The sequence below is a fragment of the Perognathus longimembris genome, chromosome 14, assembly GCF_023159225.1.
Source record: "Perognathus longimembris pacificus isolate PPM17 chromosome 14, ASM2315922v1, whole genome shotgun sequence".
Classification (NCBI taxonomy): Eukaryota; Metazoa; Chordata; class Mammalia; order Rodentia; family Heteromyidae; genus Perognathus; species Perognathus longimembris.
The window spans coordinates 1316707-1344512 of NC_063174.1; the positions used below are offsets into that span (position 1 = coordinate 1316707).

The following is a 27806-nucleotide window of genomic DNA, read 5'->3' on the forward strand; positions in this document are numbered from 1 at the left end:
TTATAAAGCTAGGAGTGTAGAGGTAGTCGTCGTCGTCTGGGGGCTGGGGTCCGTGTGAGGTAATCTTGCTTCCTCTTTGGCAATGGCGGCGCCGGGGCCGGAGCCCGAGGGGCCCCCCGCGCCCAGGCCCGCCTTGCGCCGGTGCGCCGAGGAGCGCAGGTGGGCGGCCAGGGCCTCACGCCCGCTCAGCAGCACCTCGCACGCCAGGCAGTGGTAGGTGCGGACGGGCACCCGCAGCGGGGCGGGCGGGGCAGGCGCCGCGCCCCCGGGGCCCCGCGCCGCGAAGCAGAAGGCGCGCTGGTGGGCGACGGCCGGGGACTCGCCGTCGAACGCCATCTTGCACTGGCGGCACAGGTAGCGGTGGGCCACGTCCACGGTGGAGATGCCGGCGCTGCCCGCCAGCAGCTCCTCGGCCTCCCCGGCCTCGGCCTCCCCCGGGGCGGGCGCGTCAGGCGGCTCTGGGGGCGCCGCGGCGGGGGGCTCCGGCGGCTGCGGTGTGGGCGGCAGCAGGGCGTTGGGGAGCAGCCCGATCAGGGTCTGCGGGATCACGGGGTTCATGGGGAAGAGCCCCTTCTTCATGCCGTAGAGCTGCTGGAAGTAGGCGCCCTGTAGCGGGGGCCCGAAGAGGGCGGGGGGCGCCGTGCCGCCCGCGGGGGGCAGCGGGAAGGGCAGGAACGGGCCCCCCAGCAGGGCCGGCACGGTGGCCTTCAGCGCCTTGAGGGTCTGCAGGGCGTCACCGGGGGGCGCGGCGCCCGGCTTCCCCGCGGGCTCAGTGGCCGGGCCCGGCTCGGGGGCGCCCGTGGCGGGGCTGTCGGCTGGGTCGGGCGCGGGTCTCTGGGTTTGCAGCGGGAGCCCGGGGCCTGCAGCCTGGACCACGGTGGCGGCGGGCAGCACGGAGGTGGTGAGGCCCAGGAGGCCCGGGGAGGCCGCGGGGCCTGCGGGAGGAGCGGGACGTGAGGGGCAGGCCGGGCCACCGTCACCCCCCTATTCCTCCCCCCCCCCCCCCCCGCGCCCTCGCGTGCCCCGCTCACCTGAGCCGAAGGACGCCAGGCCCCCGAGCTGCTGCGGCTGGGCCAGGGCGGGTCCTGACAGGAGGACCGGGGCCAAGCGCGGCCGGGCGGGAGCGGCGGCGGGGGGCGCGGGCGGCGGGGGGCGCGTCGGGGCCCGGGGCCGGGCCGAAGCCCTTGCCCTCGCTCCGGAGCTGGGCGCGCACCGCCGCCTTGAGCTTGGCCAGGTGCTGGCGGGAGAAGAGGTGGCCGCGGCAGGAGACGTAGAAGTCGAACTTGACGTCGCAGTAGGGGCAGTCGGCGCGCGGGGCGGCCGCGGGGCCCTCGCCGCCCCCCGCCCCGGGCCCGGCCGCCGCCCCCTGCAGCCGGGCCTTCTTCTCCTTGGCGCGCGCGTTCTGGAACCACACCTGGATGACCCTCTTGGGCAGCCCGATCTCGTCGCCCAGCACCTCGCACTCCTGCATGGTGGGCGTGCGGTAGGCCTCGTAGCAGGCCTTCATGATCTTCAGCTGCAGGCTGCTCATCTGCGTGCGGTAGCGGCGCTGCCCCAGGGCCTCGGCCGCCGCCCCCGGGCCCCCGCCGCCCCCGGGCCCCGGCGACTCGGGCTCCGCCAGGCTGGAGGCCGACGAGTCGCTCAGGTCCCCGGCCGCGGGGCTGCCCGCCTCGCTCTCGGGGGCGGCTCTGGGGGGCTCCTCGGGGCCCTCGTCCTCCGCGGGCGGCTCCGGGGCCGGCGGGCCGGGCTCCTTCCCCGGTGGCAGGAAAGGAAGGGGCCCGGCGGCTGGGGGGCAGGGGAAGGTGGGCGGCTCCCGTCGGGGGGCCTCCCTCCCGGTCCCGGTCCCGTCGTCTATTTTGGCGAGGATGAGGCTGAACTTGGGCAGGGGCGCGGGCGCGGGCGCGGGCGCCGGCTGGGCGGCCTTGGTGGGCGGGCCGGCCCCGGCCCCGGGCCCCGGGGCGCCGCGGAACTGGCCCTTCCTCTCGCGCGCCCTGGTGTTCTGGAACCAGACCTGCACCACGCGCTTCTTGAGCCCCACCTCCTCGGAGATGCAGTCGAGCATGCGGCGCGTGGGGTTCGAGTCCCGCAGGTACCAGCGATACAGCACCTCCAGCTGCTCGGGCAGGATGGTGGTGCGCAGCCGCTTGTCGCGGGGCGCCTCGCCCTCGCTGCCCGCGGGCGACAGGCTGCCGTCCTCGTGCTTCCGCTTGAGCGCGGGCCCCGGCGCGGGCGGGCTCCGCTCCCCCCCGGCCGGCAGCGGCAGCTCGAGGGGCGCCGGGGGGACCTGGCCCGGGCCGGCCGGGGGCGAGGGCGGCGCCTGGCCTGCGGGCCCGAGGCCTCCAGGCCGGGCCGCCCCCGCCGGGCTCCGCTGCTCCGCGTCCGGGGGCTCCGGGCCCGGCTCCTCGGCCGCCGCCTCCTCTTCGGCCTCGGCCTCGTCGTCGTCGTCGCCGTCCTCGGCCCTCTCGGCCTCGTCGTCCTCGTCGTCGTCAGGGTCGTCGTCAGGGTCGTCGTCGGGCGGCCGGTCCTCGTCCTCGTAGCACTTCCGCAGGTGCCGCACCAGCTCGAAGGCGCAGGGGAAGCGCAGGCGGCAGCGCCGGCAGCCCGCGCCCCCGCCCGCCCCGGGCCCCGGCGCGCCCTCGCCCGCGCTCTTGCGCGCCTTCTGGCGGGCGTTCTGGAACCACACCACCACCACGCGGCTGGCCAGGCCCAGCAGGCCCGCGAGCCGCTCCACCTCGCCGTCCTTGGGGTAGGCGCTGGTCTCGAAGAAGGACTGCAGCGCCTGCGTCTGGAACGCGCTGAACTTGGTTCTGGAGAAGCGGCGGCCGGCGGGCGGGGGCGCGGGCGGGACTCCCCGGGGGCCGTCGCCCTCCTCGGCGCCGGCGCGGCCCGGCTCGGCGGGCTCCGGGGGCGGGGGCGGCGGGGGCGGGCCGGGCGCGGGCGCCGCGGGCTCGGCGGGCGGGAAGAGGCTGTCGTAGCTCTTGCGGAACTGCGCGGCGTAGCGGCTGAGCGCCTCGAAGGGCAGGAAGCGGCGGTGCACGTGCTCCTCGTGCGTCTTGAGGATGAGCATGTTGGAGAAGAGCTTCCCGCAGGCGGCGCAGGCCAGCCGCTCGCGGGCCGCGGCGGCCTCGGGGGGCGGGGGCGCGGGCGCCGGGCGCGCCGCCTGCTTGCCCTCGTTGTACTGGATCACGAGCTCGAAGCCGAAGTTCTCGAGCAGCGCCTTGGCGGCCGTGCGCGCCGCCTCGTGCGGCGACCACTCGGGGGGCGGCGAGGCGGCGCGCGCCCCGCTCCCCTCCTCGGGCCCGGGCTCGGCGCGGGGCCCGGGCGCGGCGGCCGGGAGGGGCGCGGGCGCGGGCGCGGCCAGGGCCAGCTTGGGCCCCACCTTGAGGTCGTGGAGGTAGAAGGGCAGGAGCAGCTGCTGCTGCTGGAGCTTCAGCAGGGGCTCGGGCACCACGGGGAAGGGCGGCAGCACGGGCGGCGCGAAGAGCGGGGCGGGCGGCGCGGGCGGGGGCAGGAACGACAGGCCCGGCAGGAAGCCCGCGGGGCCCGCCTCGCCCTCGGCCTCGCCGTCCTTGGGGGGCTCCTCGGCCCGGGCGTCGCCCTTGGCGCCGCGGGAGCGGGTCTGGTGCAGCACGGAGCGCATGTGGATCTCCAGCGTGGAGCTCTGGTTGTAGGACACCCGGCACACGGCGCACTTGAAGGGCTTGTCGGCGGCCGCGGCGGCGGCGGCGGGCCCGGGCTCGCCCCGGGAGGGGCCCGCGGGGTCCACGGCCGCCTTCTTCATCTTGTGCAGGTGGGAGACGGAGTTGTAGTGGACCAGGAGGATGTTCTTCTGGGTGAAGGACTCCTTGCACACGGTGCACTTATAGGGCCGGGCGGGGTCCAGGAACTTGTCCAGGGCGAAGTTGGTGGTCTTCCGATAGGCCGGAGGCTGGCGAGGGTCGGCCGGGGCCGGCTCCGCGGCGCGGGGCTCCCCTCCCTCTCCCTCCTCCGCGGGGGCCGGCGGGGGAGCCACTTCTTCCGCGGGGGCCCCGGGCAGCGGGCCTGGAGACGGGGCTGGCGAAGCCGGCTGGTCAGGGCCGTCACAGGGTGCCGGCGGCGGGGGCTCGGGAATGGGGTCCGGGCTGGCTTCTGGGGTGAGGCTGGGGCCTTCTACAGGAGAGTGGGGGGGGGGGGGAGAGCGGTGAGCCGGGGCGCATGGAGAGCCACAGCCAGCCGCCGGCCCCTCTCCCGGCACCCTGGGGGCGGGCTGGGCTGCCTTCCCTACCTGCTGCCGCCTGGTCTGTGCTGGGCGTGGACTCGGGCGCGGGCGCGGGAGCCTCGGCCACCCCCTCCAGAGGGCCTAGCGTGGGCCCGGGCAGCACTTTGGTGGTCAAGGTCATCTCGACAGTGGTGGCCTGGAATTGAGAGGTCCTCCTGGCTCTCCGCCACCCTTCTGCGGCTCCTCACCTAGCTGTTCTGTCCCTGCACCTGTGCCGAGCTCCCTTCTGGCAAACGGCTGCTTTTCCATCCCATGGGGGTCCTCCTTCCCAGGATGCAAAGCAATCGTACCCCAAGGCCCCGGGTCCTGGCAGGCCCAGGCCTGCTGCTAAAACCGCTTTTCTCAAGGTTACAGGACGTCGGCGTCACCCATGTGCAGAGGCAGCCAAGCTGGCTCTCCCGACTCCGTAAATTCCCGCTTGGAGTCTCTTCCCTGGCCGGTGCGTTGTTGCTTGACCCCCTTCCTCCCCCCCCTCCCCCCCCACCCCCCCACCGCGGGCCCGGCAAGCCGGACTCACCACCAGGAGCAGCTTGTCCACACACTCGGGCACCACGTTGTGCAGGTGGCTGAGGTGGAAGTGCAGGGCCGGCCGGCCCACCAGCTGCTCCTGGCACAGCGGGCACCTGAGCCTGGGCCGCACGGCATGCTGGGAGAGCGCGTGGGCCCGCACCTGCTCGGGCTCTGGGCTCAGGAAGCTGCAGTGAGGACAGCAGTACACCTGGGAAGCACGGGTGGGTGGAGGAGGCGGTGTCAGGGCTGGAGGGACCCTGCCCCCCAGCCCCAGATGGAGGGGGGGCAGGCACATCCTCCACCCCGCCAGCCCTCAGAGAGCACCCTGCTCGGGGACAGGGCCCTGCCCCAGGCTGCTGCCACGCGGGCCTCTGCCTCTCCCTCCATCCTGGCCTCTACCGTTCTTGTTTTGTCAAGTGTGGTGCTGTGTCTTCCTCTCTTCCGCCCTGTGCCACGCCAGCTTTTGTTTTTGTATCCATGCCCATCCTGCCTGTCTCCGGTGAGGTGTCTCCATCCTCAGGGTGCCTTGGGGACCCAGAGGTCCCTCTCCAGTGTCCCGGATCCTGTCTCTGTGTGCAGGGCGCGGAAGGTGGCCGAGCTGCTTCCATCTTCCCTTGTTCCTCACTTCCTAACTCAGATAAGCCCCAGGGCCCTGGCAGGGGCCCTCACAGCACCCCTGGGGGGCGGGCACCAGGCCGCTGTCACCTGACTGCCTGGACGTCAGGCTGCCTTCTGCTCCTCTGGCGTATTTCCCCTCTGTCACCTGGGGAGGAATAGTGACTCTGAGGGCAGGCCGGGATCGTCACGGAGGAGGGAGAGCCGCGAGCTCACCTAGCTCTTACAATAGACATCTGTTATGGCCAGGCTGGAGGGAGCAGGAGTTAGGGAAAGAAGGGCGCGCGGGGCCTTGCTGCACCCCACTGGGTAGTTTGCAGAGCTGTCAGGCCCAGGATGGCCTCTCAGGACTGGAGACGGCTCCTCACAGGCAGGGCTCACAGGCCACAGAGCTGAACGCCCGGGAACGCCCGGGCCTCCCAGGCTTGTGGGGCTCCCTGTCAGCTTAGTCGTTTGCTTGGTGCCTCTACTGTCAAGGAGCTGCCAGGACAGCTCTGCCCAGACTTAGGGCTTCCTGACATCTGTCTCACGTCTACTTGTCTTTCTCCCCGCTCCCCTTTCCATTTCTTCCTTCTTTCCTCCTTTCCTAATTCCATCTACCTCCAGTCTTCCTACTCTCAGTACAGATTCTCTCTTCACCTTTCCTCCTATCCCTTCCTATCATCTTTTTTTTTTGGCCAGTCCTGGGCCTTGGACTCAGGGCCTGAGCACTGTCCCTGGCTTCTTTTTGCTCAAGGCCAGCACTCTACCACCTGAGCCACAGCGCCCCTTCTGGCCATTTTCCATATATGTGGTGCTGGGGATTCGAACCCAGAGCTTCATGTGTAGGAGGCAAGCGCTCTTGCCACTAGGCCACATTCCCAGCCCCCTATCATCTTCTTCTCCTGGGAAGCTCGACTCTGTATGAACATACAGCTGGTTCCGAGCAGGATTTCTCAGGTGTGGTATTCTGCGTGAAATAAGCCCCAAGCAAGAGCCCTCCCCCCCCCCCACCAAAAAAAAAAAAAAAAAGAAATCTCGGGAAAGCCGGGCCCTTGCCTTTCTCCATCCCCTTTACCCCAGTTCTGACCGTGGTCTGGTTGGCACAGTCTCTGGAAGGGCCAGACTTGTTCTCTGCCTCTTCGGATGCTGAGGATAGGAGCAGAAGAGATTAATAGACCCAGACAGCCCTCTCTTTCTCTTCCAAAGACACCCCCACGGTATGGCAAGCCTTACGAGGGTTGGTAGCAGAGTGCTTGCTTGGGGTGGGAGGTGGGCTCCAGGGAGCAGAATAGGTGAGAAACTGTGACCAAGGGGGGCCCGGCGGGCCGTTCCCGGGAGCTGCACGGCCAGGTCTGGGGCCTCAGGCCAGGCACACGCGCCCCGACCTCCACTGCCGGCTTCCCTTCCTCTCAGTGGGCCTTCGCTTTGATCCCTTTTGCTCCTTTGGAGCAGGAGGAGACTCTGCCGTGGGCTTGGGTCTCTGCAGAGCCCTGTGAACGTCCCAGAGTACGCGAGGACTGTGAGCAGGTCCGAGGAGCAACTCACCCGGCGGTTCCGTCTTGTTCTGCACATCCTTCTCAGGGGCGGGCAGCTCAGCCGAGGGGTGCACAGGAGCCTTTCCTGTGTAGGACAGGGAGAGAAAGTCTTAGGTGCCGTGTCAGGTAAGGGGGGACGAAAGGCAGGCAGGCAGTGAGGAAGAAAATGGTGAATGAATAGGCAGACAAGGATAAAAGCCACAGCAGAGAACATACAGAGGAGGAGGAGAAACAGTTACAGTGTAAGAACACAGGAAGGAGGAGGAGAAACAGCTACAGTGTAAGAACACAGGAAGGAGGAGGAGAAACAGCTACAGTGTAAGAACACAGGAAGGAGGAGGAGAAACAGTTACAGTGGAAGAACCAGGAGAAGCTAAGAGGTCATCCATCACCCGCCCCGCCCTTTGTGGGGACCCATTCAGCGGGATGAAATGGACACTGAGCCACCCTTTCCCTGGCGTGACCCACCCTGCCCAGGAGCAGGAGGGCACTGCGGAGAGAAGCTGAGACGGAACGGGGGTGGCGCTGGGGTGGGCAGGGGGTGGCAGTTCTAGCTGGGAGAGGAGATTACCACTCAAGGAAGAATTGACAGACGTGTAGGAATTTATTTTCGGTGGCAGCCTAATTAAAGTGTTAAAGTTCCTTAACTCCATTCAGCCCTGCGCCAGGATCGTTAGCTATTGATCTGGGCCCCTCCGGCACTTAACTCCAGCCAGCATATTGGCAATTCAATTAGCACCAGTCAATGCCGCCTGCTCCTGGTTGTTGCTGCCTGTGCCCTTACCCTCGCCCACACTGGCCTCTCGAAGGCCCGGACACCCATGCCCCCCTCTGATAGCCCTTCCGGGCTCTTCTTCCGCACCCCCAGGATCAATGGCCTCTGCTAGTGCAAGCTCAGACGCCTGAGGGCGGACGAGCTGGGGAGCCCAGCCGCGCCTCTCTCCCTGCCGCTTGTCTTTGGACCGTTCCCACGGCTTCCATCTTCTTCCAAGAAGTGTGGCCCAGCATGAATCAGATTATACCCTTTCCTTTTCGCCTTCTCCTTTCTTCCTGACCAGTTCCAGAATGCCACCCCCTAGACTCAGGGGAATCTAGGGCGTGAGTCACTACGATGATTCCTCCTTGCCTGCCTTCCTGTTTTCTGTTCCTTGCCCGGGGAAGTCCTTTCCCTCCTCCTCTGCTCTCTTCCAGCGGCTTCTTTTCCTTCGTGATGGGCAGCCCTCCTATTCCTGAAGCCTCCATGGCTCCTTTCTACTTGCTGTTGCTGGCTCACAGACCCATCTCCCTCCCCTATCCCTGCGCTGCCCTCCTGCCCAGCCCTTCTCCTCACCGGGGGTCCGGAGCTGCCCGGGGCTGAAGCTCAGGATGCTCTGGAGAGCCGAGAGTCCCTCCTCGGCGCCGGGGCCGCTGTGCAGCAGCTGTAGACGCCTCTGGGCCTGGGCGTCACGGTGGGCAGGCGCGCGCAGGTGCTGCAGCACGGCCCAGCGGGAGGGCGTCTCCCAGGCACACAGCCGGCAGCGGAAGAGCCCCAGCTCGGCCCCGGCTTCCGGTCCCTCCATCTCCAGCAGAAACTAGAACCACAGGAAGACGCAGCTCCAGATCCCGGGGACTGCTGTCCTCCACCAGGGAGCCTGCCTGGTGCTCGCTCCCTTCCTTCCCACTACAGCCACTGCTCCTTCTCCCAGTTCCTCCTCCTCCCCCCCCCCCATCCTGGACGTGCCCCTCGTGGGGCATGGAATCTGCTCCTGTCTGCTTCAACTCCTGGGTGCAGCGAGGAATGGAGCGGAGGGGGACGCCGGAAGCGTGAGTGCCGTCTGCCTTTTCTTATCACAGTCCTTTCCGCTTTCATCTCTCGCTCCCGGTTTCCCCTTTCCTTTAGGTCTGTCAGCCTGGGTTTTCCGTCCCTGCCCTGCGTTCCCTGCCGCCGCCTCCATTGCCGCCTCCATTCCCCTCGCCCCGCGCCTGGGCCTCACCTTGTAGACCTGGCTGTTCTCCTCGTGGGCCGCCCCCCGGGCGTGCAGCTGCATCTTCTCCTTGCTGTTGGACTCAAAGTCGCAGATGTTGCAGCGCAGGTGCAAGGGGGAGACAGAGCCATACGGGGCCCCGTCCCCGGGGGGCAGCGGGGCGGCGCCCACGGCCGCGCCCCCCTCCCGCAGGTGGGCGGCCAGCTGGTACTTCTGGGCGTGCTTGTCGGTCTTGAGGTGGAGCTGGAAGTTGGCCTTGAGCTGGGTGCCGTAGCAGCACAGCTTGCAGCGGTGCGTGTCGCCCGCCACCTCCTTCCACTCGGCCTCGGGGAGGCTGCGGCCCAGGCTGCAGTGGTAGAGCAGCAGCTCCAGGCTGTCGGTGCTGAAGGCCTGGCACACCAGGCAGCGGAACACCTTCAGGGCCGGGCTGTCGTCTGGGGGGGGCGTGGCGGCCAGGCCGTCGGGCGAGGGGCCCAGGAGCTGCCCGGGGGGCAGGGGGCCCTCGGGGGAGAGGCCGCCCGCGGCTGGGGGGCAGAGGGAACAGTGAGGAGGGCGGAGGTTTGGGGGTGGGGGTGGGCAGTGCCCCGAGGGCGAGCCGCGTTCAGGACGCTTACCGGGTGTGGGGAACTTCCGGGCAGGTGCTCCAAGATGGTGGAAGCCGTTGAGCAGCAGCTGGGCCTCCAGGGGCTGGTCGGGCCTCAGCCCGGGGCCAGGCAGGGGAGTCTGGGGCTGCCCTAGCGTCTGGGGGCCAAAGTACTGGAAGAGTTCGGGAGGGTTGGCGGGGGCGGCCGCCGGCGGGGGGGCAGGGCCCGGCCCCACCAGCCCCGGCGGCAGCCCGAGCGGCAGGCCCTGGTGCAGCAGCAGGACGTTCTGCATGTGCTTCTCAGAGGTCATGTGGATGCGCAGGTTGCGGGAGATGTTGGTCTCGTAGCTGCACACCTTGCACTGCCACGAGGATTTGGTCTTGGGCTCCTTGTCCCCGGCGGGGGGCGGGAGGGGCGCCTCGGGGGGCTCCCCTGCCCACCCGGCCCCGCCTGGAGGCCCTGCAGGTTGGCCAGGTGCTTGTCGGACTGCATGTGGATGCTGAGGTTCCCTTTGGTGGTGGTGGAGTAGTTGCAGACCTCGCAGCGGTAGGGCTTGTAGCCGCAGTTGTAGCTCTCCCCGCGGGCGAGGCGGGGGTGGGCCCCCCCCGTGCTGCAGTAGCTGCAGTGGCTGTTGCTCTCGGGGTGCTTCTCCCGCATGTGCACGTCCAGGGTCTGCTGGTACTTGTAGTGCCAGTTGCACTTGGGACACTTGAGGGTCTTGCAGGAGTTGCGCGAGTGGAGCAGGGACATGTGGCTGGACAGGCTGAGGCTCTGGAAGGCGGCGGGGGCCGGGCCGTAGTCGTCGGGGAGGCGGTAGGGCTGGGGTGGGTCGTGGGGGTCTTCCAGGGAGCCCACTGGAGCAGGGAGAATGCCCCCCTTCTTGGAGGTGGGTGAGCTTTGGTTGAGTGGGGGGTAGAGCCCTCGATCCTCCTCTTGCCCCTCGGGGAACCAGTCTGGCCCTGCCTCGCCTGCTGCTGGGGGTGATTCTTTGGCTTGGGTTGGGCTGGGGTCCCAGGTGGCCGGGGTTGTGGGTGGGGAGGGCGGGCTGGCCATGCCGTCCTCGGGGGGCAGGGCGAGCGCCTGGGCTTCCGCCTCAGGAGGACCGTCGTCAGTCCGGGGTATGTGCGCCTCCGTGTTCTCCGGGCTGCTCTCGTCGAGGGCTTTGGGTTCCAGAAAGCTGAGGAGGGCCGCGCAGCCCTCGGGCAGCTCCTGGAGCACGGCCGGGCTGCCCGGCAGGCCCTGGCGCTGGGCAGGGGTCAGCTTCACCCCATGCGACTGTGTGTGACCCGCGAAGGCCTCGGGCCCGCTGAAGCCCAGGCGGCACAGAAGGCAGAGCCAGAAGAGCGCCCTGTGCTCCCCGCCTCTGCCCCCCGCGGGGCCATCTTTGGGATCTCCGGGGGGGTTGGGAGCCAGCCAGTAGCTCCAGAAGGCTCCGTCCCTTCCCTCACAGGCAGCCGGAGATGGCGCTGAGGTATCAGGGGTCAGAATTTGGTCAGAAGAGCTAAAGCCTTGGATGGGGTCAAAGCCATGTTGGACGTGAAGGGCCGTGAGGTGGGGGGGTGGGGAGCGGGCGAGGAGAGGCGGGCCGGGCTCGTCCCGGATGCCCGCCTCACCCCCGGGGAAGCCCTTTGGTACCAGGAGCTCCGTGGCGCCCGGCGGGCACGGCGCGGCCACTAGGTAGGCTCCACCACTGGCGGTGTAGAGCAGGTGGTTGCTCAGGTCCACGGGAGGGCGCCCTTCCTCCCGCCCCCGCCCCCCCTCCTCCGGCTCCTCATCCTTTTCTGCCCCCAGGCCCTTTGGTGCGAAGTGACCACAGCCAGGCTCTTCTTGGGGCTCCCCAATCTCCTTTGGTGGGCTGAGACCACGGCCTGGCTCCAGGGGCTCCCCCCCTGGCTCCAAGGGCCTCATGCTCTCAGAGGTGGAGGGGGCGGCCGGGGGCTCTTTGGTGACAGGATCAGGGGGGGCGGAGGAGCAGCCGTCCGCAGGCAGGGGCGGGGCATCGCGCCCAGGGGAGGAGGTGGTGCCCGCAGCAGAACCGGAGTTAAGGGTGGCCATGACGGGCGGAGGCGCGCCGGGAGCTCATGTCAGCGTGACAGCCAGCACCCTGCGGAACACGAGGGGAGATGGGGCCGTGAGCTCGCAGGTGCCGGCGGGCCGAGCGTCTGCCTCCCCCGCCCCACACCCGTGTGTAACGGACTCCACAACTGACACGGCGACTGCAAGCTGCAGTCCTCAGACTTCAGCCTCCCAAGCAGCTAGGAGCCAGTAGATATGGACCACACACATTCAGCTCCATCGTGCACATCTCAACTAGGTCCCCTTTACCCAACTGCTCAGGCTAAAGGCCGGAAACTTTTGCCATACCTCATTTCCACCTACGTAGAAACCTCCAGAACGCATCCAACCCCGCACAGACCATCTTACCCGCTACTTCAACTTGGCCCAAGCCCTTCTCTCTTCCTCGCACTAAGGCAGTTTGAGTTGAGTTCACCCAGCAGCCAGAATGACCTCTAATTCTCCACGAAGAAAAACACCCAATGCTCTAAAAAGTGCACCAGATAACAGAAGGAAACTTTTTGCCACCACCCAGCCTTAGCAATCACGAATTCGTGACCAATTGTGTTTCATTTGTATCCTCCTTTTCCCCCACCTCCCATGAACTGCAGTTCCTAGTTATTCTTCCCTCCTCCTAGAAGCTTAACTTCTGAGGACAGAAACTTGGCTGCTTTATCTGTTTCTCCATGACTGGTATGGAGAATGACGCCTGCCACAGTCAATAAAGATCTTTTGAATGAACTCAGGGGAAGACCCTCAGAGATTTTAAGACCTAAAGAGATAAATTCCCCAAGTCCAGGTCTTCTTGCCAACATGAGATCCCAAGTGCTTCCCTGCATACGGGCACTGCGCTGCTCTGACGCCTAGCAGAGCCACTTCTCGTCAAGTCACGTGGAATAGCTGCAGTTTCCTGGGCCAGGGAGAAAACACTGGCTCCTGAGTTGCCTCTTCCACTCCACATTAAAAAAAAGAAAAAAGTCCTATTAATAGTGTGACTAATCTTGCTCATGCCTGTCATCCTAGCTACTCAGGAAGCTGTGATCTGAGGGTTGTGGTTTGAAGCCAGCCTGGACTAGAAGATTTGTGAGACTCTTATATCCAATTAACCAGCAAAGAGCGGGAGGTGGAAGTGTGGCTCAAGACGTAGAGCACCAGGCTTGAACAAAAATGTTAAGGCACAGCACCCATGCCCTGAGTTCAACTCCAGTACTGGTACATCCATTTTTTTCTAATATCTCTTAGGGTGTGAATTCCAGAGTCCTTGTACTAGGCTAAATACTTGTCACTTATCTCTTTTACTATCACAGCAACCTTATTTTATAGACAGGCAACTATGAAACAGGTTAAGTGAGCGACTGATGATTACCAGGCTCCAAATATGAAACATGACCAAGGACAGGCCCTACGCAATACAAGCAGAATGAATTTCCAGACAACGCACCATCAGAAACCCTGGGTTCTGCCGGGCTCTGGTGGCTCACCCCTGTCATCCTAGCTGCTCAGGAGGCTAAGATCTGAGGATCACAGTTCAAAGCCAGCCCAGGCAGAAAGTCCCTGAGACTCTTACCTCCAATGAACTACCAAGAAACTGGAAGTGGAAGTGCTGTGGCTGAAAGTGGTGGAGCCCTCGTATTGAACGAGAGCTAAGGGACAGCACCCAGGCCGTGGGTTCAAGGCCCACATGACTGACCAAAATTTCTCCCCCAAGAAATCCTGGGTTGTTGCATCTTGGAGCTGAGGCGACCAAGGCTCTCGTACGGTCCCCAACCTTTTTGCCGAGAGCTTGCTCTCAGACCCCCCAAGTTCCCAGGCCTCCACTCCCTAGCAGCCATCTCCACCCTCTTCCACCGTCTATCAGCAGCTCTCTAAGAACTAGACTAGCAGAACTCGGTCCCCCCATGCTTCAGAGGGAGACCGCCTGTTTCCTGGGCCACCTTCCCACATTCAGAATGTGGGCTGCAGCCTTAGTCTGGCCCTTGTTCCCATTTCCCTCCTCTGGGGGTCTGGCCAGGCACCAAGAGCTCTGAGAGGGGCAGGAGTAGCACGTCACTGAATGCAAATCAGTACCTAGGAAAGGGGCGGAGGGAGGCGGGAGGTGGTGTTGGGAGAACCAGAGGGAAAGTGAAGGAACTGCGTGGAGGGGCCAGTGGTTGTCTCTGGGTAAGTGGAAAGGGCGAGTCTGCAGTTGGAGAGAGGTAGTCCTCTTTCAGATCCTTGATTGGACAGAGAGGAACATGTGCATGTCCTCCTCCATTGTGACTTAGTAACTTCCATCTTGGGTCCTCGGCTCTTTTCTGGAAAGCAGGAGACCAGGCCAGGCCTGGCCACACTTGTTAACCCCATCCCATTCCCTCTAGCCTCTGGCTGCCTCCGCAGATGCTGCCTCCCTACCCAGGCCTGGTGGGAACGGCAGCAGTCAGCCCCCTCGCCCCGCTACCTACCCTCCTCAACTGTGCTGGCTGGGACTGGCTGTCTGTGGCTTTCAACAAGTGTGCTCCGGTTTCTCTGCCACTTGTTTCCCTCTGACTACTCCACTGGGTGGGCAGAACTAAGAGCTGAGCATGGGAGGTGCTCTTTCCTACCTGGCCAGAGCCATGGCGTCAGGAACAGCCCTGAACCCTGTGACAGCTCCTTTCCTTTCTAGCTCTTGACTTCCAACTACTCTACCTCACAGTTTACGGAGAGCCGGGGAAGATGTAAACCCCAAGCCCCAAAGCAAATCCCAGATTCCCCCTCTAGCGTCTTAACGCCCAAGACTGGAAAAGAACAGATGATTCTTAACTCAAAAGCCAAAGGAGCGAATTTTCTTGGGCTTGGCCACGTGGCTACTGTCTATGTTCTTAGTACATTGTCTATTGTCTGTATGTCTACCTGACCTAGGGAAGGGAAAGAAAAACAGGGTGTAAGCTATCACAAGAAATGTACACACTGCCCTACTATGTAACTGTACCCTTTTTGCACAACACCTTGTCAAAAAATTTTTGTTTAATAAATTTTTTTTAAAGCCAAAGGAGGGCTGGGAGCGTGGCTTAGGGGTGGAGAGCCCGCCTAGCACGCAGGAAGCCCTGGGCTCCACTCCTCAGCACCACAGACAAGGACTCTGGGGCTCACGTGGCAGAGTGCCGGCCTTGAGCGAAAGGAAGCCAGGGGCAGTGCTCAGGCCCTGAGCTCAAGCCCCAGGACTGGCCAGAAGGCCCAAGGAGACACCCTTTGGGCTAGCGTGTGGGGGAGACCAGACAGGCCTAGGGTGGGCTGGCAGCTGTTTAAAATTGCAAATCTCTTCCTCACCTCCTAACCAACCCCTCCTCCTCTGCTAGAAACAAATTTCAATTGCAAATTTATCTCTGCCTCAGTGCACTGCGCCCCCCCCTCCCCGCCCCCCAACACACACTGGTTCCCCGCCCCCACCTCAGTGCTTCTCCCTCCCATTTATTACCAACCTTTAGCGGCAGGAACATATATTTTTTCTCTCCTTCCATTACCCTCCTCCATCTTTTCTTCCTTCCCTCTGCATTTCCATGTCCCTTTCTTTACCCTTCCTACCATGAATTGGAGATAACACTGTCAGAGACCTCAAAGTTCTCTCCCACCACAAGCCACCCCCAGGCCAAGTCTCTGGTTCACCCTCAGATCCTCCACCCTTCTTCCCGGCAGCTCCTGGCTTTCCTTAGGGCATCTTCTCTCCCTTGGTTCGAGTCTCGTGTGTGTGTGTGTGTGTGTGTGTGTGTGTGTGTGTGTGTCCTGTCACGAGCCCTGACACGCCAGGACGCGTGCATCTGTGTGACACACCAGTGCCAGCAGTGTGTGTGTGTGTGTGTGTGTATCCTGTCACGAGCCCTGACACACCAGTGCCAGCAGTGCACGGAGGACGTGCGCATCGTGTGTGTGTGTGTGTGTGTGTGTGTGTGTGTCCTGTCACGGGCCCTGACACGCAGTGCCAGCAGTGCACGAGGACACGCACCGGCGGCCGGGTGGGGTTGGGGCAGGCTGGGCCTCGGTGGAGGGGAAGGCCCGGCCGCGGAGCAGGGGAAGGCCCGGCAGTGGAGCAGGCGGCCGGGTGGGTTTGGGGCAGGCTGGGCCTCGGTGGAGGGGAAGGCCGGGCCGCGGAGCAGGCGGCGGTGGCGGCGTGATTAGAGGGGAGATTGATGTGAAGGGGCGCCACAGCCGGCAGAGAGAGTCAATAAAACCAGAGGATCACATTAGAGGCGACAGAGAGAGCTTTAAATTACAAGGCTGCTGCCACTGAGGGGGAGGGGAGGAGGGAGCCCAGGCGCTGGGGGTGGGGGGGGGGAGCTGAAGGTGTAGCCCTCCCCAAGATGGATAGGCCAGTTCCAAAATGGCCCTGGCTCTGAGAAAAAGCAGTGGTTTGGGAGTTGCCTTCCTTCCACATTTGGATCTCTTGGTTGTTCCCCAGGATAAATTAGGAGAGAAGTACTGGCCCACCAAAGAAAAAACACAAAAACAGTTGTCATGACTGAATTTCAACAGGGAAGCAGATCTACGACTTAGACATGGGGGACATCAGAAAGCCAGGAGGCAGCAGGACTTGCACTGGGACCCAGGCAGACCTGAACGGAGAGAAACGGCAGAACCAGGTGGAAAGCCTAAAGATGGGGAAGGGAGTGGCATTTAATTGGAGAATTGCAGAGCCAAGGAGGTAGGACAGAAGGAGGACCAAGATGAAGTATGAGGCCAGGCACCGGGGCGCCCCCTACAATCCCGCCTGCTCGGGAAGCTGAGATCCTAGGACTGAGCCTCCTGCCTCCCCTCGGCTCCCCCCCCTCCCCCCTCAGTGGCAGCAGCCTTCAAGTTTAAAACTCTTGCAGAACTGGGGCTGGGCACCCTGGACGCCCCTCCCCCCCTCCCCCCCCCCCCCAGCAGCCCCAGGCTGAGCAGGAGAGGAGGAGAAACGCCAGTGCCCCCCAGCGGCCATGGAGGGAATGCCACCACGGACAGGACAGCCCAGCCCAGAGGGAGGACGTACTTGGCTTTGTGCTGCCCTGGTGCCCTCCAGAAAAGTCAAAGCACAGCCTGCTGACTGCAGGGAGAAGGCTGCGGACAGCTTATCAGAAGGCAGCTTCACGTTCACCTACAAACTGCATGCAAGGATTTCCAAATGTTTACCTTTTGCTTTTCTAAGTTTCCAATCAGCTTTCCCTTCCTCAGAGCCAATTCAGGATCTTTTCTTTCTTGTTTCCATTCTTTTCTTGTGCTGGTACTGGGGCTTTGAACTCGGGGCTTTAAGCTCTTCACTTAGATTTGTTTACTCAAGGCTGGCATTCTACACTTGAGCCACACCTCCAGTTCCAGCTTTCTACTGGCTAACTGGAGATGAATCTCTCAGATTTGTCTGCCTAGGTTAACTTCAAGCTACAACCCTCAGGTCTCAGCCTCCAAGCAGCCAAGATTACAGGCTTGAGTCAGGAGCTGGCTCTTCCTTTTGCCTTAACACTCTGAAATTCTTGCCTAAGGTATTGCTCTCTCTATACTTCTTTTGCTCTTTTTCTCTGTGTCTCAACCTGTTGCTTTCAGGAGATCTCCATGGAGAGAAAGGAAAGAGAACCAGATGAAGTCTGTGTGCCCCTACTTAAAGGTTATTAATGAATGGTACAAAGAACAACCAAACTCTTTCTTTAGTGGAGCTTTTTTTCCCCTCTTTGTAGTACTGAAAATCAAACGGAGGGCCTTCTGCACACTTAGCATGTCTACTTCGCTGACTCCAGCCCCAGTCTGGAGCTTTATTACTCCAGGCAGTGGAGGGCCTTGGATCCATGCCGACCCTGGTTTCCTCCTGACTTCATCACTCACTATAGACCAACCTTTAAGCTGCATACGGCCTCAGTCTCATCATCTGTGAAAATAGGAACAAGGACACCATTTCCCAGTTGTAAAGATCAAAATAGGGAACATCAAAAATGCTGGCATCAGGGGGCTGGGAAGGTGGCTTAGTGGTAGATGCTCACCTCGCATGCATGAAGCCCTGGGTTCCACTCCTCAGCACCACAGACACAGACTCGGGGGCTCAAGTGGTGGAGCGCTAGCCTTGAGCAAAAAGAAGCCAGAGACAGTGCCCAGGCCCTGAGTTCAAGTCCCAGGACTGGCAAAAAAGAAAAAGAAAAATCCTGGCATCCGGTTGAGTTCTTTCTCTGCCCTGGCTCTCCTGGAACAGCCAGGTGTCTGCACAGAGGCCAGCTCTCCCTGCTTGGCCCTTTGTTGTCAGACTTTTTCTAAGCATTGCCCTTCCCAACTGAGGTAGATGGGATTTAAATCTAGTTTTTCCAGCAGCAGAGCTCACTTTATACTTGGTCTTCTTGACTACTTGGCCCAAGGATACCCATTATCCCAGCGTACCGTGGAAGCTTTGCCCCTAGGCCCATATTTGTATTGGGTGTCACAGCAGCTAATGCCTGAATTAAAATCATTATGGAAGCTGGCCAAAGAGGCCTCACCTGTAATACTAGCTACTCAGGGATCTACGACCTCAGGGCCTTGGGTTCAAACCCAGCCCAAACACCCAGGTCCAAGAGACTCTGATCTCCAATTAACTAGTAAAAAGCCAGAAGTGGAGGGGTGGTTCAAATGGTAGAGTGCTGAGTCCCATCGTTTAAACCCTAGTATACACACAGACACACAAAAGCCAAGGGCTGGGAATGTGGCCTAGTGGTAGAGTGCTTGCCTCGCATACATGAAGCCCTGGGTTCAATTCTTCGGCACCACATAAATAGAAAAGCTTGAGCTTAGCCCAAGTTCAAGCCCCAGGACTGGCAAAAGTAAAAATAAAAAAGCCAGGTGCAGGTGGCTTACACCTGTAATCCTAGTTACTTAGGAGGCTAAGATCTAAGGATCACCATTTGAAGCCAGCCTAGGCCAGACTTTATCACCAATTAATACCAAAGAAGCCAGAAGTGAAGCTGTGGCTCACGTAGTAGACTGGTAGCTTTAGACAAAAAAGTTCAGGGACAGCACCGAGGCTCTGAGTTCAAGCACCAGGACTGGCACAAAAAGCAACAACAAAAAACCATTATGGCCTCTTCTTCCACTTAAAATGATCATTTTGTTCTTTCTCTGTCTCCTTTTTCCATCCTTCCTTCCTTCCTTCCTTCCTTCCGAATCAGGGTCTTGCTATACAGCCCAGGCTAATCTCAAACTCATGACTCTTTTGCCTTAGCCTTCCTGCTCAGATTCGTGCACCACCACACATGGCTTCCAAATCTCACATTTTATGTTTAAAAAGGAGGAAAAATACTCTATCTCCATTTTAATTGTACCTAACTGTCCTCTATCATTTCCTTCCCACAGTATGGCCCACAGTACTTTGTGCCGACTTTATTCAAGGTAAATTTCGTTTGAGAGAGAGAAAATGGCAGGAAATGAAGTAACCAGGAGAAGAAATGTCACAGAAGGTAAGGAAAGAGACAATGGAGGCGAGGAAAAGGAGGGAGGGGGCTGGATCTTGATCTGCAGATGTAAATACTGGGCTCTGGCCCAGGGTTGGGCTGGTGGAGATTGTCCCCCATGAGGAGACTCTGTGCCTCGCAGGAGGTGCAAGGTGACTATGAGAGAATCCGGTGGAATATGAGGAGAAACGAGACTGTGGAAGAAGATGGGTGGGGAGGGAGGAGCCAGGGGTAGGAGCTGTGCCGAGACTTGTTGAGGGTTACAGGTGCCTGCTGCTAGGGAGGGCGGGTGTTCTGGGGAGGAGGAGCCTGCCTACCACCTCCCTCGGGACTGAGCGACGACTGCGTGTCCTATGACCACAGCAGGGAGGCGCTCTGCTTTGACAGCGAGTAACTGGAGGTTCAGCTGGCAGCCACATGAAGCTAGCTGGGAACTGTTCTTTTGTATGAACACTTGTTAGGGGGAGCGCTGGGGGGTTGTGCCCTTCAATTCAGACTCGGGATCTGCCTAATCCTGGCATAGTGGACCTCCCTGGAAGACTTTGATCTCCCTGAGTGAAGACTTGGCAGGCAACTCTTCTATAATTTGGAAGGGTGTCATTGTAAGAGATCGTTTAAGTCTTTCTAGTTCTTTGATTTAACGTGAACCGGTGTTATATGATTAATTCTATTTAAATACTATTACAGATACTACAGGTTCAACATCCCTATCCTGAAAATCCCAAGTGCGGGCTGAGGGTGTGGAACAGTGGTCGAGTGCTTGCCTGGCATGCACAAGGCCATGGGTTCGACTCCCTGCACTGGAAAAAAAGAAAATTTCAAAATTGGAAACATTTTGAGCACCAATATGATGCCAATATCATACCAAGGTTCATGTAAGGAGTCATAAACAAAATTCAGGTGCATTACATATACTTTCCTTTAGGGTTACATGTATAAGGCATATCTGAAACACAAGTATAATTTCAGGTTTAGTCCTGCATCTCCTCTCAAAGATACATTATGAATATACAAATATTCCAATGTCCAAAATACATGTCTTCCTAGGCTTTGGGATAAGTAATAATCTGTAGCTGCAACAGTGACAGCCAACATCTTTCACTGTTTATCATGTGACAGGCATTGTGTGGAATGCTCCGCAAGCAGCAGTCGCTAATCCATACAATCTGGTGGCATACACACACAGCCCCTCTTTCCCATTTTGTAAGTATGGAAGCAAGATGATACGGGCTAAGTGGATTTTAAGGCCTCCCATTTAGAAAGTAGAGGCAAGATTGGAACTCCTGTAACTGACCACAAGGCCTCTGCTCTTGGGTTAGTTTGTACGCTTCTGAACTCTGGCATGTATTTTGAATGAGGTCTTTGAATAAGGATGTTCCTCTGCCTTTGTGTGTTGCCTGGAACCATATACTCTTGTGTTCCTCTTTGCACACGGAGGTACTACACGGCTATCTCCCAGTTCATTTTTTAGTGGAAGACAGGCCAGTTGGGCTGGGAATATGGCCTCGTGGTAGAATGCTTGCCTAGCATGCCTGAAGCCCTGGGTTTGATTCTCAGCACCACATATGCAGAAAAAGCCAGAAGTGGCGCTGTGGATTAAGTGGTAGAGTGCTGGCCTTGAGCAAAAGGAAGCCAGGGACGGTGCTCAGGCCCTGAGTTCAAGTCTCAGGATTGGCAAAAAAAAAAAAAAAAGATAGGCCATTTGTTCTGTTCAACTCTAGGAGTGCCACTCATGCGGAAGTCTGTGAAGGCTTACTGGCTATTCTGTTTGCTGGAAGAACGATGGGGAGAAGATCTTGTAGGTTGCTTGGATGATGGTAATAATGCAAGTGACCATTTGCGGTATCTGGTAAATTGAAAGTCTAGCCTAAGGATGTAGCCTCGCCTCACATGCACAAGGCTGCCAATTTGATTCCCAGGACCTTAAAAAACTGAAAGCAAGCCTTTCACCAGTGGGTCACGCCTGTAATCCTAGCTGTTCAGGATCTGAGGATTAAGGTTTGAAGACAGACTAGGTAGGATAGTCTGTGAGACTCTTTATCTTCGTTACGCCCCAAAAAGTCAAAAGGAGAGCTGTGGCTCAAGTAGTAGAGTACCTGGAGTGAATAAACAAGAGCCAGCACCCGGAGCCTCCGTTCAAGCCCCAGTACCTACATACACACATGAACAAACTAAAGGTCTGTATGTGTGTTCATATTAGCACGTGAATTTCACAGTAAAGGCCGTCTGGTGTTATTTAAAACCATTCCCAGCCTTGGAGCTGGCACCAACAGAAAGCAAAACCCCACGGCCTTTAGTGTCCAGAATCTAACGGACCAGGAATTCGATTCTGACTACTCCTTCCCACATAAATCGCCTCAAGTGAGTTGCTTAAAGCCTCCATTCCTCCTGGAGCACCTCATGGAGTTGTGTCCACTCATAGGACCATTATCAACGCTGGTATTTTGGTTGTGCACAATAAATATAAGTGATGATAATCCATCCCCTTGCCTTATTTCCCGAGTTGGGGGCTCTGTGTCTCCTTTGCTCTTTGATTGTGCGTAGGGGGAGGCGGGCTGCTTGGGTGGAGCCCTCTTGGGGGCTAGAGAGGCTTGCTCCACCTCTCACCCCTGCCAGCCAGGCTCCCCTTAGGCCCTGAGGTTTCGCTAGCTATGCGTTACTATATGCCTGTGTGTGTTGGTGGCTGGCACGGGCATGTTTGGGGTGGTGGTAATTACGGGGATGGCCTGGCCCTAATGAGTGTGATCTTGTTATACTCTCCCTGCCTATAATGGAGCTAACCTCATTTCACAGCCATTAGAGATGGAGGTGGAGCCCCGCCCACGGCCCCACCAGCTGCAGCCTCCCAGCCCTGGCCGGGTGCTTCCCCTCCGGCTGCCGCTGCTCCACTCCTCAGCTCCTTCTCCCTTCTCCTCGCTCACTCCATCTCCCGCCTGCTTCCCATTGTTCTCTTCCCCTCTACTCCACTCCTGTCCTCACTTCATTCACGTCTCCCTTCCCTGTCTCCCTTCCTGGGTTCCTTGCCGTGAGCTTGATATCCTCCCCACCCTCTCCCCCACCCACGGACCGCATTTCCATTCTCCAGCCTCCTTTACCTGCGCGCCCCCCCCCTGCGGCCCTGCCCTTCACCTCCCCCGTGCTGCCCTGTCTGGCCAAAGGACAAATCCCAAGGGGAAACCAGCAAAGACAAACAAGGCACAGTGACTTCATTACCATCGTTAATTTGCCACTTCAGTTCCTCCCACAAGGGTCAAAGCCAGCGAGGAGCAGCATTTCAGCTGGACCTTCTCGCTGCCACACACACACCACCGTCCCCCCCCCCCCCAGCTTTCTCCGATTCCTTCCTGGTCTCCACGACCAGCAGCCCCCATCCCTTCCATCTCTCAGGGCTCTCCTGGTCCAGTCTGTGCGGAATGGTCCTTCCCTGTGCTTCACTCTAACACCCGGGGCGCCTCTTCCCCTCAGGAACTGCCAGGACAGCTATGGAAACCACACAGCTTGAAGACGACGGAGGTGAGCAAAAGGCATCTGTGGCCCAAGCATCCATCTTAACACCACGAGATGGAGCCAGGCGGCAGGAGGCAGGAGGCTGGTCTAGGGAGGGCACGGAAAACCTACGTTTATACTCAAGGCCCAAGAAAATGGACTGAAGGACCGCAGCGAGAACCTTGGGCTTTTGCAAGTTAAAGCAAGGAACGCAACTTTTGAGACTGGAAATGACATTTACCCTATCACTGCCTCCAGGGAAACACAATCCAACACTCGCTCGCACCCTCTGCCCTCTGGCATCAGAAGCCAAATGACTAGCAATTGACTCTTAACCTCCCTCCCGAGTGCGCCCCAGAGGGAGAGGCTGAGGACAGGAGCTGCACTGAAGGAGGCCGGGGGGAATGTCTACAGCGGAAGAAGAAATGCCTGGCCCACACCCAGCCTGCCCCACGGAGTTGTCACTGGAACGAGCCACACAGGCCGACCCCACAGACCTTACACATGCGCGCGCACACGCGCGCACACGCTCTCTTCTTCCCGTGGAGGGCTCCTGCATACCTGGAGCAGCGAAGTCCTCGTTACCTAGGTCCCATGCACATACCATTCCGGAGGGTGGCCCTGCTGGGAACTGCAAGGTCCAAACTTGAGCTAGGACGTCAGGCCCTATTCCCGCTCAAACACCAAGGAGAGTTCCTATTCTCGCACTTGACTCTGGGGAGAGGGGGGACTGTTAAGGGGTACTGTGCTCTCTCGGGAGGAATTGGAACACAACGTCTCCCAGGTGTGTGTGGTATAGCTTGGTGATAAAAGATCCACCTGCTGGACGTCAGCTCCACCTGGGCCACCCTCCCTAGTCTGGGACACAAGGAGGATGGATGGCAGGTTGTTCCCTGGGGCTTCCCCTGGAGAAGCAAGGGGTTCTGGGAAAGTAGGTGGTGGGATGTCTGCGCTTAGTGCGAGGAGTCTGAGAAGAAAGATGGAAAAATCAATGAAATTAGTTTCTAACAGTGAGGTAAAAGACCGCCGTGTCGACAGCCTGTCGCCTGCTGCAAAATATGAGCTGCTCAAGTCCGTGGCCTTGGCTGACAACACATACAGCCCCCGCCCACCAGGCCCTTCTGCGGCTCCGGCCTTGCTTCTTACAGCCCATCTTCCTTCCTCTCCCCTGGGCTTCTAGATTTCTCCCCATCGGATCTTCGACTCTTTTTTTGCAATAACAGAGCAGGCTATCAATCCTGATTATAGACTTCTCTCTGACCACTGTGGTGAGCTCTGTATATCTTGCTTTTCCCTTTTCGAGATGCTTCTAGATTCAGCAATGGCCAGTCACATGCCAAGGCCCTTCTTTCTATCAAGGTCTGGGCAGCAGTAACTCCTGCCTCCTGTCCTTGGTCCCTCAGACCAGTGCTGACTTCCTTACAACCACCCAGTCTCACTGGGGAGGGGGGTGGGGTGCTTAAGGATGCTCCTGGCCCTGACTTCCATTGTGGGTACCTTTGTGGAGGGGTGGGGGGGATGACTGATTGCACTGTAATTTTGTGATTGGAGAATGTGGTGGGGATATTTCAATTCCAATTTGCCTACTGTCTTTGGAAACAACTCAGCCTTTTCTGGAAACCACCTCTTCTCTGTCCTCATCCGCATCTTCCTTTTGGGCTCCGGAGACAGTTCCCTCATATTTCCTCCCACTATCTCTCTACATTTCCAAGCTCAGCTGGAGACCTGGCCCTGGCTGTCTCCATGTGTGTCTCTGCCTCAGAGCTCACTGCAGCCGGCTTACCTTCCTTCCGGCCCTTCCCTCTAATCTCAGGTTTCCCAACAGGCCCATTTTATGAAGACGTAGGTCTTGGAGGTAGAGTCCAAAGGAGGACAACATACTTAGTATTAAGCCTGATCCATGTGACATACACTTTGCTAGGTGAAACTAGACCGATGCAACCCCTGCTCAACTGTAACCCGTGTCTAACCCCGTGTCTCCCACTGGACAGCTTAGTCTCCTAACCAAAGGGACCATTTTCCCCCACTTCATCTACAACCAAATTCCACTGTGCTCTAACACTGCTCTGATCCCTCTCTGTTTTTCCAGCTTTGCTTCCATTCCCAAACCTAAGGCTAGGTCCTCTGACATTTGCAACAATTCTCCCTGCTTACAAAGCCCTTCTTTTCAGCTGCTCTGTAACTGCCATTTTCAATTTTCATTCTTCTTTGACTGCTTGTCAGTCTTCCCATCAGGACTTAAATGCCTACTGTCTCCCAAGGTCTCTTTTCTGGTTGCTGTCGGGTCCTAGCAAACCTTAGGCATTCACAGACAAGAGGAGTTGGAGACAGCTGCTGTTTGGAGCTAAGAACAGCCCCAGGAAAGTTAGTTTAAGATGCCCCAGAAATCCTGCAGACTTGACCCCACCAGGGTCCCAACCTAGCAAGTAATGCAGTTCCCCAGCAAAGCAGCAGGTTGTTCCTGTACGGTTCTCAAGGTAACACCAGCTGCCTCTGACATCATGGAGGGAGGAACCCTGTCAAGTTGCCAAGGCAACACCAGCAATTTATGACATCAGAAGCTTGAAGTCTGGCTCTCAGGGGGCTAGGAAGAGCCAAGTTCCTGCCGGCTGAAGAAAATGGGAATTCTCTCTTCTTTTTCTTTGCTTGTGTTCTCCTAGCTTAAGACTGAAATGCAAAGGCCTTTGGTGAAGTAGCAAATGAGGCCAATGAAATGAATGCTTATAAGGTTTTCTCTCCATGATACATATCCACACTACCCAGTGGTATTTCTGCTATGCCTTTCTTTTTCCTTTCCTCAAATCGCCTGCCCCCTGCAGAGGTCTCTTTGCATGGTCTCTGCTGGGTCCTCTCACACCAGAGGTATCTGTGTCCTTTGATAATCTCAGCCTCTCTTCCCTAGCAAGCTCGGCAGCTCTGATCTGCTCCGGCTCTTCTGCCTTCGCCTTCCACTTACCTTCTTTGTGCCATATTCTTTCCCACCACATCTTTTCCCTCAATTCCTCCTTTCTCCCATTTACTGCTGCATTTCATATTGCTTTTTTTTGTAAGCAGCTCCTTAGGAATATCCTGTTATTTATTTTCCTTTTTCCATCTATAGTTGCTTTTTTCACTTATTTTTAAATTTCTTAATTGAGTGCAACTACATATATTTTACAGTACACAATTTAACCTTCACAATGATGAAAATCATCATTCTAATCTACAAAGCTTATGAACTTTAACAATACAACCATCTATAGTTATTAACTCATACCTATTTCATTCAGTTTTTCATGAATCACCACTCATTTCTTCCCCTTCCCCCATCCTGCACAGATTTCCTTCCCTTCCTTTACATGTCTCTCACATCATACATTTCTCCACCCAACATGTTTATTGCATCCGATCTCCTCTTTCCCTTCTAGAATTCTGTTCACCTCGGAAATCTTCCATTACCTGCCCACCTCTACCTCCTCCTCCTGTCCTTTCACAGTTCTGATCTGCAAACACAATGCTGGCCTTAAGACCAAGATAAACTGTCCAGATCACTGTCCACTTCCACCATTCCTCGAGCTGAATGAACCTGGACCCTGATGTAAGGTAGGGTCTTTCAAAATAATAAAAACTATCTCATGTTGAATCTAAATATGACCATAGCAGGAGCCCAGGAGACAGATGAACTACTGAGTGAAGGCAAAGACCCACCACGGGTATCTAGAATGAACTGAAGGGTGAGAGGATGCGGGGCAGACAGGCAGGGTGGAGCCTAGAGTCCTAGAACACATGCCCTTACAAAATCAAAGTTGACAGCTAGCTGACACGGTGGCAGTGGGCGATGAAGGGTTACGTGCCCCTGGGAGCCCACGGAATTGATTTCTTGGCCTTTCAAATGGGCCTTCGTGCGCCCATCTCCCACCTCTCCCGGCCCCGTGCTCGGGTGTCTGCTGCTGCTGGGATTCCAATGTTGGGTAAGCGGGGGGAGGGATAAGAAAAACTTAGGGTGACCAAAGAGAAAGGGTAGGAACAGGGCAGACTGGGGGAACAAAGACGAAGCTGAGCAAGGGAGATGGCAGAGCGCAGGGTAGGAAAATGGGCTGAAATGAAGCGGGCATGAAAACACGCCCGGCGCGGCGCGGCGCGGTGGGGGAAGGGCGGGAGGCTGTGGGCCGGAGGAGGCCGGGCCCCCCAGGCCCCCCGAGGGCCCGGCTGGGGAGGCGCCCGGGGCTCGGGGACCGGACCGACCCCAGGAAGTGCGGGGCCTTCGGGAGGGGCCGCCCGCCCCCCACCCCCGCCCCTCCCGGCCTCCGCGGCCACCGTGCGGGCCCCGGGTGGGAGTCACGGCGGCGGCCGCGGCACGCAGCCGGAGTCGGCGAGGAAGGACAAAGCCGGGAGGTGGGGACACGCGGGCGGGCGGGCGGACGGACGGACGGGCGGACGGGGCGAGCCGAGCGGGCGGACGGGGCGAGCCGGGCGGGCGGACGGGGCGAGCCGGGCGGGCGGACGGGGCGAGCCGAGCGGGCGGGCGGGCGGGCCTCACCCACGCGCACCTTTCCAGTTAGGAGACCTGCCCTCAACTTCCGGCAAGAGCCGGGGCGGGGGCGGCCGCAGCCCCCCGCCGCCCGCCGGCCGCCCCCGCCCCGCGGCCCCGGAGGGGAGGGGAGGCTCGGCGGCCCGTCCGCGCTCGGCCCCTCCGTCTGCGGGGCTGGCCCTGCGGGTCCCGTCCCGGCCTCTCCGCCCCCCTTCTCCGCGGGCTGTCCGTCTGTCCGTCCGCCCCCCCCGTCTGCGAGCTGTCCGTCTGACCCCCCCATACTGTCCGCCCGTCCCCCCTCCCGCATGCTGTCCTGCTGTCCCCCTCCTCCGTCCGTCCGTCCCCCTCCGCGGGCTGTCCGCCTGTCCACCTATCCGCCCGTCCCCCCCTCCGCGGGCTGTCCTTCTGTCCGTCCGCCCCCCTCCGCGGGCTGTCCTTCTGTCCGTCCGCCCCCCTCCGCGGGCTGTCCGTCCGCGCCCCCTCCCCGGCGCCCCCCCGCCCCCCCCCGGCCGCAGCCCCGCGCGCCTCCGCCGCCCTGGGTCCCGAGCTTCCGGAGCGCGAGCCGAGCCGCGGGGCGCCGGCCGCATCGGAAATCGATGCACTTACACCTCGGCGGGAAGCAGGCTCGGGAGTCGAACCGCGGCCGCCGCGCCGCGCCGCGCCGGCGGGAGGGGGGAGGGAGGGGGGAGGGAGGGAGGGGGCGGCTCCCGCCGGGGACTCCTCCGACGGGCGGCCCGGCGCCCTCCCCCGCCTCCGCCTCCGCCTCCGCCTCCCTCCGCGCTCGCTCCGGGCGTCGGGACGAGGCCGGGGGAGGCCGGCCGGGCCCGCGGAGGGCGCCGTCAGTGCCGCGCGGCTGCGGCGCGCGCGTCTCCCCGGCTCCGCGAGGGGGCTCCCATGGATCGGCCGGGGC

The 27806-nt window shown here is 60.0% G+C and overlaps 1 protein-coding gene across 1 annotated transcript; it reads right to left on the reverse strand.

The window, feature by feature from the left end:
• On the reverse strand, positions 1-27629 carry Zfhx2 (zinc finger homeobox 2). The gene is given in 12 exon segments (XM_048362878.1): positions 1-935; positions 1032-1132; positions 1134-4146; positions 4265-4394; positions 4776-4976; positions 6453-6511; positions 6911-6985; positions 8231-8471; positions 8874-9388; positions 9479-9877; positions 9880-11552; positions 27503-27629. Coding segments are annotated over 11 exon segments (7293 nt in total). The 5' UTR covers positions 11504-11552; positions 27503-27629.
• Positions 27630-27806: the final 177 nt, after the last annotated feature.